The sequence below is a fragment of the Coturnix japonica genome, chromosome Z (genome assembly GCF_001577835.2).
Source record: "Coturnix japonica isolate 7356 chromosome Z, Coturnix japonica 2.1, whole genome shotgun sequence".
Lineage (NCBI taxonomy): Eukaryota > Metazoa > Chordata > Aves > Galliformes > Phasianidae > Coturnix > Coturnix japonica.
Window position 1 is genome coordinate 8,915,502 of NC_029547.1, and position 12,375 is coordinate 8,927,876.

The following is a 12,375-nucleotide window of genomic DNA, read 5'->3' on the forward strand; positions in this document are numbered from 1 at the left end:
GGGGCATTACTGAGATCAATTAAACTAGGCCTCCTCAATCAGTTTCCTTAATTAACACACCAGTATAATAAAGACACAATGCTGGAAACGTCATGGTGAGCCACAGTTCTGGAAACACAAGAAATGCAAAGTGGCTCGTTTCTCCTTTGGAGATGAGGAAAAAGCGTTGCCAACAGATGCATAACCTGAGATGGACTAGATAAATCAAGTGTGGGTCGTGGAAGTACTCAGTCAGTTTGGGTTATTTGTAGGCCTAGGCAAAACAGTATGATATAATTTATAAGCTGCACTGCACAATTATGAAGGTCTACTAATGGCATTTACACAGCATGATGCATAATGAAGCAGGAAAACTCAAATGATCACTTTGAATAGCCATCCCAGTAATGAGAGAAAGACTCACATTTTTAATGTACTTAGAAGTACTTAACATGGTAACAAGAAACACCAGGGAGGGGGAAAAAAAAGAAAAAAAGAAAATCAGGAAAAGAAACAGAGGTCAAAATGATACCCTGGTGCATTATTACCTTGCCAGCCTAAGAACTGCTTTTGAATCACTACTTTCCATACATCATTTCAATTGCTCTTCCTCTCATTGCAGTTCTAGTGACTGGTAAAATCACTGCATTTCAAACCCTACCTTGCACAAAATTCCTTAAACTTGAGGAGGTAAGTCCTCCTCTGTGTTTTCATTTCCAGCCACCTGAGAGCCACACCAAAAAAGGCAGCTCAAAAGAGCCCAAACTTCTGCTGAGAAACAGTATCTGCTTTTGCACTTGGTGACAACTCACTGTTATTCTCACCCTTGAGTCCACAGCAGTATTTGCATAGAGAGCTGTATGAGAAAGCAGTCTCTCTGAAAGCCAATGGTAGTTCCTTCATCTGATTCACTGAGCAGCTGAAATGATTTCAATGGCTGCAAATAAGCAGGAAAAAAAGGAAAAAAAGAAAGAAAAAGGAAGATGGTTGGGACAGACAGCAAGAGGCAGGAGCACCCCCTTCTGTAACAACCCCACATTTGTCTTTTGGATAAAGAGCATATTAAACACTACATTTAGCACTTAACATGAGCTCCCTGCTTTAGATGACCCTAATCATCATAAGTTTGAAGTTATAAAGTTATATTATTTAAATCTGACAGAACAGCAACAGCATCGTTTTACGATTCTCTGAAGCAATACCAAGCTCTTTCAAAGGTGTCTGCTAACCTATTATTAGCTAACACAAAGCACAGATAAAACATAATAATCCCAAATCATTATCCACTACATGCTGAAACCTACTGCAAAAGACAGGCAGAGATGATTTCTCTTGAAGTGTAGGCTTGATGTTATGATGTACTTCACAATGGCGTTGACCACAGCAGTGAGAGAACTCTCACTTTTACAGTCAAGGAGTTCCTGACTGAAGCAACATCGTATTTTTGGATCTGCAGAATGAGAGCTGGGGAGGACAGAGGGCAAGGGGTAACTGCATACACTGTCCAGGCACATTGCAATGGGTTAAAAAAAATGTGTTTTTCTGCCACTGTTTCCTCATCAAGAATGGGTGATGCCTTTCCTTTGCACTCTCTGCAAACACAATTCTAAAGCTACTACAACAGATTTTATTTTCTGCTTCTGAACTATGATGTTTAATGGAGTACACTTATTTTATTAAGTGTTTCATTTTTAATGAAATGTACCAGCAAATTAAGGAGCATGGGGCTATCATAACTCTCACAAAGAAAACCACCTTAATATACTGTTTATTTTACGTAGGCCTCTGCATTTATTACTAACACTTTGAACGTTTAAAAACAAGAATCACCTAAAAAAACTGCAATATCTCCTTAAAGCTGTTCTCATATTCAAAGAGGTAAAATACAAACTATAAGCAGTACGTATATAAAAAGGATAAAGCAGGCATCTGGTTTATTATAAACTGTGTTTTAACATAAAATTTCACTCCTTTACGTAGACCAAAAATGTTTATGAATTCCTAATGCATCTACCATCACTACTCCTTAACAGACACACTACATCTCCTTGGGTATTCCCGTCACATCTTGCAACTAAATGGAGATCCCAGCCTAGAAGGGTAGAAGAGGACAATGAACAGAATGGGAACCTTGAATTCAGAACCTTTACATAACACTGCCGAAAGTAAAATTGATGCTTAGGAAATATTGCCTGGTATTGTTGCAGGTAAGCAAACCTGTTCTCAGTGACAGTGCAACTTCACAAAATCTCATACAGATAAAAAGTCAATAACCGGGTTGCTGTAATACAGAGTTCTTAGATAAGGAAACTCCTTGAAAGACAGTGATTCATTTAGGAATACTATCATTATACAAAGAGGAACAAACACAGTTGCTGGATCTTGGGTGCAAGTCAACAAGATCGATGCAATGTATGCTTAACTCAGTGCTGAGCGTACTCATAAAAGTATCAGTCCAACAAAACAGCACCTGACTTTTCCAAGCAATCCTAAAAACTTGAACAACATTCTTTTTTTGAGCAGGAAGTGCTTATATTAGAATAAAACTCTTCTGAAAAAAATTACCTATGTTTATTCTTGCAGAGAATTGTTGCAAGAAGCTTCTCAACATAAAAACAAGCAAACAAATTTGGTAAAAAAATGAACACAAAGCACAAAAAAACCCAGAATTTTCTACATTCTCGGTGACACAAATAGGAAAAGCTGGTCACTACTTGAAGAAATAATTGCATGGCCATTAGACAATTTGAATCCATTGTGTCAACACTTTCAAAACCACAGTCTGCATAACAAGGCTAAGTAGCATAACTTTAGGTAACACACAGCACCACACTAGTAGGAATTGTTGGCAAACTGACATCTATGTTTAGAAACAAGAAAAGCAGCTGCAAAAGTTATAAAAACTACCAAAAGCACTGCAAAAATGCTACTTAAGTGTCTGACCTGTACAAATACCAAAATAACTGTTTGCTTTGTTGGCTGCTACAGAGGTTTCATTTTTTTTTTCCCCCAAAAATTATTTATTGCGTAAAACAATACACTCAACAAATCCACTAATTTCATTTTAATGTCTAAACAATTATTTCAAATACTACCTTCTGTATATTTACTACAGATCATTACAAAAAAATAATGGAATTTTTTGCAACCAGGAAAACTGGAAATTCAGCTTTATCAGTTCATAAGCTTCACTGCAAGTAAAGGAGGAATGACAGGAATTCTATGCTCCTCTCCTGCACAGCCAGCATGCGTTTCTCCTCAACTAGGTCTTTACATGGACCTGTGTAAGGCCCTCAGTCTTTAAGTAACTTTAGAGAGACTGTAAACAGGCAAAGCACCTTAATTCCAAAGAGAACCAAAAGTCTTTTTACCAGCATATCTGATCACATTCATAAGGAGCTGGGGGAAAATGTGAACAACAGAAAATGATGATGAATCCTCTCTTACTTTCCAAAAATGTTCAAAGTTTGCATACTAATCCCTACATATAAAAGTTATACATTTTTTATTTTTATATTTTTACCACTAAGAAAATCTCACTTTCCATAACACTACAGTGTGCATGATGCCAAATGGGTTAAAACACAACACCAAGTTCATTTTCTGTGGCAGTATTCTCTGCCAAGACCCAAATCAATTTCTTTTGTCAGGGAACTGCACGGTCTCAGCCCAACCTATTCATGCTTGGCAGAAAACAAAACATTGAGGGTTAGAGTCTTGCTTAAAGAATTCTTCAATAATCATTTCCTTCCACTCACAGTTTATCCTTCTCTTCCCCGTATTATGGACCTGAAAGACAAGCAAATAACAAAAAACCTGTTCTGGAGAAGACACTCAAAGTTGTTTCATCACATTTAGATTATAAGACAAGAAGTTTAGCTGAAATGCAAAAAAACTGATTTTTAGTTTTGGCAGACGTAACATCTGGCAGATCTCAATCTTAACTTCTTTCCTAACTAACTTGTTTTAAAGAAACACACAACCCAGTTTCAGCTAATGTGAATGCATTCAGAGAGGACAATTTTGAGTTCTCTATAAATCTGGTGAAGAAAACAGGGAGTCTCATTTTGCAAGTAGCTCTTAAATGGGTACAAAATAATTTCAGATTCAGCAAAAGAAACAGTTCTACGTAATTGGAAAAAATGAGAATGCTACAGAGACACTCATCATTCTTCAGTCATACCTCAGAAACAGTACCAAGGAAAAAAAAGAAATTTGAGAATATAGAAGACAAACTCCTCTACAAGAATATTCTGTATTTTCTGATGTGTCAGTGGAAAAACATTTCAGCTCTATATCTGGATATTTAATTTGTAATTATAAAAAGTGATTACTCTTTACTGTCCCTAAGAAACTGTACCAACCCACAACTAACCAACTCTTCATTGCAATTCTTATAATTCAGGCAAGACATTGCCTTCTCAGCACTGCAGAGGTTTAAGACAGAAAAGCAAACTTAAGTGAAGAACTGTACACTACCCAAGTACAATGATTTGAAGAACTTAGTGCCAGATTGCAGTCTATTTCCCAGTTTCAATGACATTTAAATCATTAGCCATTTTACTGGAATAAAAATTGTTGTCTAGTTATGAACACAAGGTGAGGTTGTAAACACAGTCTCAGAAGTGCTCTGACAGCCAAGCACTAGAAATACTTCAGGAAAGCAAGCAGGCATATTCTGGAAGGTGCAATTTTGTTGACAAGAAACTTGTCAGGTATTTGACTAACTCAAGACAGCACAACAAGAATAACAAATAGCAATTGCGGTTGACTACTGAAAGCATTAAAGCTAAATACTACCACCCAGCTTTGTAAGCATATGCACAGACATATATCTCTTCACCAAAAGGAAGATCTAAAAGACACAGCTTTACTGAAGAGGAAGCAACTTAAACATGCACTATGCTGAACCCTTAACAAAGCAACACTCAGAAGCCTGACTGCTCCTTTAGGAATGAAAAGACAGAATCCTCACTTTTGGCATGGCTAGGTGCACACATGCAGACAGCTACTTCAATTAATGTGCAGTTCATGCAATGCTGCCTTCCATCAGAGTCCAACTTCTATTCTCCATATGCTGTGCAAAATTTGCAATAAGTATCTTCCATAACCTGCAACTTAATTTCTACACTACCAGCTACTGTTACTGAGCATAAAATCCAGCCCCACTTTGAAAGAAATGTTTGACTGGTGCTCAAATCCTCCAGATCAGTTATTTCACTCAAAAGGTGTGTTTTCACACTGCGGTAAGCAAACATGGCAGGAAAAGAAACAAAGAGATCACATCCTGCCCAGATGCAAATTTAACAAGCAGAATCTCTCAGCACAGCACTTGCACACAGTGAGGGCCTCTGGTGCTGGGCTGACCCTAGCAGGCAGCTGAGCCCCACAGCAGATTGCTCTCAGCAGGATAGGGGGAGAGAACAAAAAAACAAACAACCAACCAAAACCCACACTCCAGTCAAACACCTGTGGGTTGAAATATGAAAGCAATTTAATAAGAAAAGAATAAAGGAAAATAACTCACCACCTCCCACATATAAGACTGAGAACCACACAGTCCATGACCAACAACCCCCATCCCCTCCTTTTTTTGCTGAGCATGAGGCCATATGGCACACAATACCCGCGGGACAGCTATCCTGGCAGCCCCCACAGCTGCGGGTGATGCCTCCCTGCTGCACCCAAGGCGCAAACACAGAAGGCCTTAATGCTGCCAGGCAGCCTTCAGCAACAGCTCTAACAGGATCCTTTATCAGTGCTGCTTAGGTCACGAATGGAGGACTGCATACCAAACCAGCTGCTGCAGAGAAAATTAACGCCACCTACCAGACATGGCAGGCTCTACTCACAGAACGAGAAAAGCTGAAATCCTGTAAGTCCTTCTAATGCAGAGAAAGTGGGTCTAATGCTGGCTAAGTAATAGGTGGACGCTAAACTAATTTGGACTGACTAGGTAACACCACAACTACAACTCTCTCCTCTTGACTTACCAATATACCGGTATCAGCCCCTAAATACAACAGCTACCTTTGTCTCCTGCTTTTTTCCCCACACAGTTGTGATAATTCATGTACAAAGTAAAGCAGTAGGTTAACACAAACAGAGGAGCAGCAGAGTAATTCACTTTGAAGGAGGTGAACCATCCCTATTCATCAGTCACTGCAAAGATAATGAATTTCCAGAGCAATGTCTTAGATGTTTAAAAAAAGTGTACAAAATGAAACTGTCTGAACTTCCCTAAATCCTTTCAGCCCTTTGTTTTCAGAACAGCCTTTGTTTCACTTACCCAGGAGCAAAAAAATTTCAAGAAACAGTCTATCTCCTAAGAATGCCACATCACAAAATGCTCTCTGTGAGATAAGAAAAAAGCCACCCGCTGCACCGCTCTTGCACTAAAAGGAACAAGTTATTCCATTTAGCGTTTGAGATGTACCAACTGCAAAGTCTTGTACACAGTCTGCAGATGCTGCTAAAGAAGAAACTGTATTTAAATAAGCTACATAAGCAAAGCAGTTGTAGTTGGTGCTTCAGACAGCGCTGGCACTCCTCCTGGCATATACCTCAATCCAACCAGAAAGTGCTGTACCTGCCTCCTCCACTAAGACATGCGAAAAATGTGCTGAATCTTAATAGGTAAGGAATGGTTCTCTCCTAGTTGAGAGTGTCAGATGGGGAAGAAACAAACCTCTACAGAAGTAAAAATTGGGAGGACTGTTTGCAAAGCAGAAAATCTGTGGTACAACCCTTGTCAATATACAACAGACTGCAAGTCTGTAAGGTAAGGACTGGTTATAACCACATGATGCTATCCAAAAAACCATAAGAGGAGATTGTTAGAAATTGTACAGCAATAAGCAGCTTACACATGAGAAGAAAACTAGTGGCAGATACGCAAAAAACCCAAGAGTCTTCTAACTTCCTGGTGTGATGAACAGCAGCCTGCAACACTCACAAACAGCAATAGGTCCTGTAAATGTTTAATGCCTTTCCAATCACAACGATGTAGCTCACAAGGCATACCATTTATCAACTTAATGGTTCACCACAAACAAAATGAAACAAAAGGGCAGAAATACTGTAATTCAAAGTGAGTTAAGAGGTGGAGCTGACCTATGGGTCTGCACTAAGAGTCTTCGTCATACCAACACACAACCTACGTGCTCCCACACACCCAGGTTTACAGGCAGTATCATTTAGAGGAACAGAACAGCTTTGTTCTATTTCATGCATACTTCTGACATAAAAATTATACATGTTAAATCTTTCAGTAATATTTCATCAATACTTCATTCTGAAACTAAAGAAAACATTACTGAAATTGACATTTAACAAGCAGGTAAGCTACGGAAAAACAAGTAATCAGTAGCAGTACACAGTAAGACAACTGTTATTTTTACCTTTTTTTACTAAATGCTCAGTGCAAATGTGTCCACACAAAGGAAACTGACCCACGCTGTTACTGTGGCCTACCTTCCCCTTCCCCAGCTAAGGCAAAACAAGTGAACAGGTGCTGCAGTCACTTGCTCTGCGATGAATATTCATAGCTAACATACTGCCTGCAATTCTTAAGCTGCAAACTTAGCCTTGCAAAGAAGGCCCATTACACGCAGCTTAATTGAGATAAATACATCAGCACCTCAACTGCTCCACCATCAAAATAAATAAATAAATAAAATAAAAGCTGGATATGACTACTTTTTTTTAAATACAAAATGTTGTTTTCCTGTTCCAGAATTACTTACTCCACAATTAACCAGCAGTACTTTCTCAGGTACACATCAAGAAAAAAAAAACCTGCCAGAAAAACAGCTTGCTGCAAGAGAGGAAGAAGAGTTACAGCTTTGCTTTTTAAGAGCACTAAAAAATCGTGATGTATCATTAGAAAGGCTCTGGATAAGTTTTTGCCTGGTTTTCTTACACTAGACAGCTTGAGATGAAAGGAAGAATCACACTACACTTGAAGTTAGTTATACAGATCACAGTTTAGCTATGCTAGAGGAGCAGGGTTAACACACTGGCTGCATCCAAACTATGAAAAATAAACACCTTTTCAACACAAAAACTACTTATGGAAATAACGCTGCTTCCAGATCAGCACGTTCTCCAAAGACTCAAGGCAGGGTTTACTGACAAGCACAGTAAAGGGGCACTTCGCTGTGTCTCAGAATCTGTGTACTCCTCATCTTGTACCTCTCATCTTCTGCCAGCTCAGACCTTGTGTAGGGAGGTAAAAAAGAAGGGCAGAAAGGAAGGGAACTGTAGAAGAAATAACTTCATCAGAGACATTTTGACAAAAAAGCTACACTGTAACTCTACCATAACACTGAAACTTCATCCATAAATGGAACTTCTGAAGGCCAGCATGAATGAAGATCCCAAAGAATTTCTGCACCTAATTAAGTGCATGAATATTGCTTCACTCTCACAAACAACATTTCAGACTTCACCAAAGGAACAAATAAATAGAACCAGAAATATTCCCTGCTGGAGCAGGCAGTAGTACGACTTATTTCAGCATACTTCACACGAGCTTTCTTCCAACATGCAACAAATTACAGATTGAATACAAGTTTTACTTTATCACCATTATTATTTGAACTACAGACCTCTATAGCTGCTTTCATTCATTTAGCTGTGACACAGGATACACAGGAACTGCTGTAAACACTGCTGAACTTCAACAGATTCCCAACCACTGCCAAGAGAGAACTCCAACAAGGAAAAAAAAACAACTCAAAATCTAAATGTAGAAAAACGTAAAATGGAGGGATGGCTTCAAAGCACTTTATAGCCATCCAGCATCCTATGGGACAGAGCTGGACAGTATCTGGAAGAGCCACTGTCAAAGAGCCACTGGCCTACACCAGCCCTTTAGCTGTCATTCACAAACAAGCCCTTAGTGTTTGTCACTCCATTCTTTTGGCAGAGATGACTTCAGATGCTTCAGAAACTCCCTTTCACCACAGCTTTGACCTATCACACCACATTACTGTTTTTAACTTAATACAGCAAAGTATTTTATTTCAGTATTTTTTATTCCTATAGCAACAGGCTACTGCTGCTCTGCTCTAGATGGATGAACACAACTCCCTTTCCCAGCCTCTTTTCCAAAGGGATTCTGAATACTTCTTGAAGGATGCCCCCTCTGGAACTGCAGTAATGCATTCTGTTCCACTGCATTATCTGTTCCTCCAAGGACACCACATTTGACACCTTATGCAAGCATGTGCGTACATCAGCATATACCCCTTGCTACCTTTCTTAGCCTTGGAATACAGAAATAGTTATGCATACTTAGAAGATACAAACAGAAAAGGAGCCATCAGTGAAAAATTGATCAGCCCATGTACATAAATTACATTTTAATAATATCAAATTTACAAAGAACATAGAAAAAGTAAGAAAAAAGACCATGCCCAAGGAGCCTGTTCAAAGGCTGTTAAATGTGTTCCAGCATGAATGGGAATGAAGCGTTCTGCATGTGTTAGGGCAGCAGGACGTGCACAGTGCTCAACTAACACTGCAGGACAACAAGGCAACAACTCAGACTCTGCTGTGGTTGTTCAAGGCCGTGAAAGTGGGATTCTCACAACACACCTATAGGCATCTCCTAGGAACACTGAACTCAGCTATCCATCACTGTCTGAATCCTCCTGTAAAACTCCCTGAAGAGCAAAGGCTCTTCTACCTACACAAAGAAATCATAAACAGTGTCTACTGGCACGTGAGGCATTTCTGATAAAATTCACATATTACGCCATTTTCACTACTATTTAACATTGAAAAAGAACTCACCCCCCAAGGCTGTTGAAGCCATTATCGCTGCAGTTAGCAGTGACTTCTGTCAATTAACTGTTCTTAGGGAAACGCACTCTCACACAAGCACGGACTTGTAGCTTTTATTCTATTCCAAAAGCATGAAGTAATTCAGCATTCAGTTAAACAAGGACATTGTCAACTGTAGATTTACTGGCTTGCAGTTGTTGAGATTAAAGCTCACATACCTGCTTATGCCCGTCCCTTATACTTTGTGCAGTTTCACAGTTGTTCTTTATAGACCTTTGATTACTTTTCTCTACTTGCTGTCATGAGAAAGCCTCAAACAAATGTCACTGGGGACCAATTCTATTGGAAGTAAAAACTTCATAAAAAGCATTCCCAACTGCATAAAGTAAATTTGCTTTGCTCACTAAAACAACAGAAAGCAAACCCCCAAACCTTCAAAGATGTATCTACAGTTTAAATTTAAAGAGTCCTAAAGATAAAGAGCTTTACTTTGCATGAAAGACAAAGGCATAAGGAGACACAGAAGTAAAACACAGGCTCAAGTGACTCATACCTAACAGCCTCAGAAACTGTGTGCTAATTGGTGCATATAAGCCCCCCACCCTACAAACGACGTTATCATTCTCATCATTCTTCTTGTCTGACGTTTAGACTGCAAAACCTCAAAGGAGTCCCAAATACCCACACCACTGTAATCACTTCCCTATTTCATACAAAGGGACACAGCATTATCTGTAGCAAGCACCATTGATACTCATGGTAAAAGTTAGATGATTTAACAGTTCAAAGCTGTGTTTTTTGGGACTGGTATGAATTACTAACTTTAAATATACATGCTGTATATTCTAAGCAGACAGAATACTCCCTAGTTTGAAATCTTTACTGCCCAGTGCCCACAGATTAAGGAGATTTACCACACATCTGAGGAAAAACAGGGCTGGAAATTCACCCAGTCTAACCCATCTTCCTCAGAGCAAGACCTCCTACCCTGACTTGTCTCGGCAAGCCTAACTATTCCCTGCAACTATTCAGGTGAGTTAGAAGAGCAACACACATAGGCACGTCTTCAGGATCAGCAGGCAGAAGCACACATCACTGTGAGTATCTGCTGACTTTACTGGGATGCCATGGCAAGGTCCGTCTGGGAAAAATGGGATTAGAAGAACGTGGCCTGAAGCACATAGACTGAGAGAGAAATAAAGCAAGTTATTGCAACAGATATATGTATATGTAGACATAACCCCAACAACGTTAACATTATTTAGAAAAACTACTTTCTAATCTATATATCAGCAACCAGTGAAGTTATTCTGGATGCAATGCAATGTCAGGGAACACACCGTTTGGCAGTTTCCTCTTGTTATTTTCTGTTTGTGAACAGTCAGGATACTTGCACCCAAATCAGTCTTTAGTTTACTTGCAACAACAACAAAGAATTAAGCTGGTCACTTAATTAAGTTCACACGACAGCTAGTAACTAAAATAAAAGCATATTGCGATTCACCACACAGCACATCAAACTGTTCTGCCTGATAGGGCCTTTATGCAGCATGCACGTCTTTTGTATTGATTATCCTTTCAAAATGGTAAGTCAATACAAAACTGACCACCACATCTATAGAAATACACTTTGTTGTTCACAGCACCACGACAAACAAGCGTGTTATAAAGTCAGTGAAAACACTGAGTTACATAATAACGCTATTTCCTCATTTTGACCCACTTAGGATTCAAGGCCTGTTTTTATCACGTCTATCTCCATGAACTTTAAGGCCTTTTTTCTCAAGCATTAATCTGAGAAGTGTTTCCAGAAAGGGCTGATGTACATCCTATAAAGCCCTGTGGGTACAAGCAGCACAGAGACAAGCCTCCCACGTACCATCGGTGGGTGAGCCACCACAAAGCTCCCCAAGGCTCAAGCCAGCCGTGTTCCCACCTCCAGGACACCCGAACCAAGGCTCCTCACCTCGTCTCCAGAGGCTGTTGGGCTCCACCTCCACCTCATCCCACCCAACACACGGCAGAAATGAATGTATAGCAGAATAATTCCCCTGATTCTCCCCTTGTACCCCCACACACACTCCCGATAATCGCCGCCCCCTCCCCCCGCCCGGTCGTCACCTCGCGGTCCTTGAGGCCCAACAGCAGCACCTCCTCCATCAGGGTAAGCCGTGTTTCCTTGGAGTCCCCCTTCTCGTCGTCTCCCGGCTCTTCTCGTCTGCCTTCATCCTCCGGGCCTCCCCCTGCCCCCCTTTCCTTATCGGCGGCGGCGCTGCGGGACGCCTCGGTGCGGCGCTGCACCAGGCCCGAGCTGCGCTGAGTGAGGGACGTCATGGCTGCGGGAGGGCACAGGCCGGGCCGGGGGTTGAGCAGCAGCAAAGGGGGTTCGACGGTAATTAGGGAGCTCGGGGATGAAGGTGCGGGAGCCGCTCCCACTCGGCCCTACCCGCACCGCAACTGCGGCCGGCCGGGGGCGGTCATGGGGAGCGGGGCTGGGCTGCGGGAGGCGGAGGAAGCGGGGAACGAGCTGGCGGCAGGAGGAGGATTCGGGTGCAATATGGCGGAGCGGGCTGATGTCAGCGGAGGATGTGGCAGCGGAGAGAGGAA

General features: G+C 40.8%; 1 protein-coding gene across 1 annotated transcript in view; it reads right to left on the reverse strand.

Annotated features, from left to right (window-relative positions):
• The window catches only part of GOLPH3 (golgi phosphoprotein 3), a 35,119-nt gene extending 22,744 nt beyond the window's left edge, over positions 1-12,375 (reverse strand). The window contains exon 1 of the mRNA XM_015848346.2: positions 11,890-12,375. Coding sequence (XP_015703832.1) covers positions 11,890-12,102 — 213 coding nt within the window. The 5' untranslated portion in view covers positions 12,103-12,375. The remainder of the gene's footprint in view (positions 1-11,889) is intronic.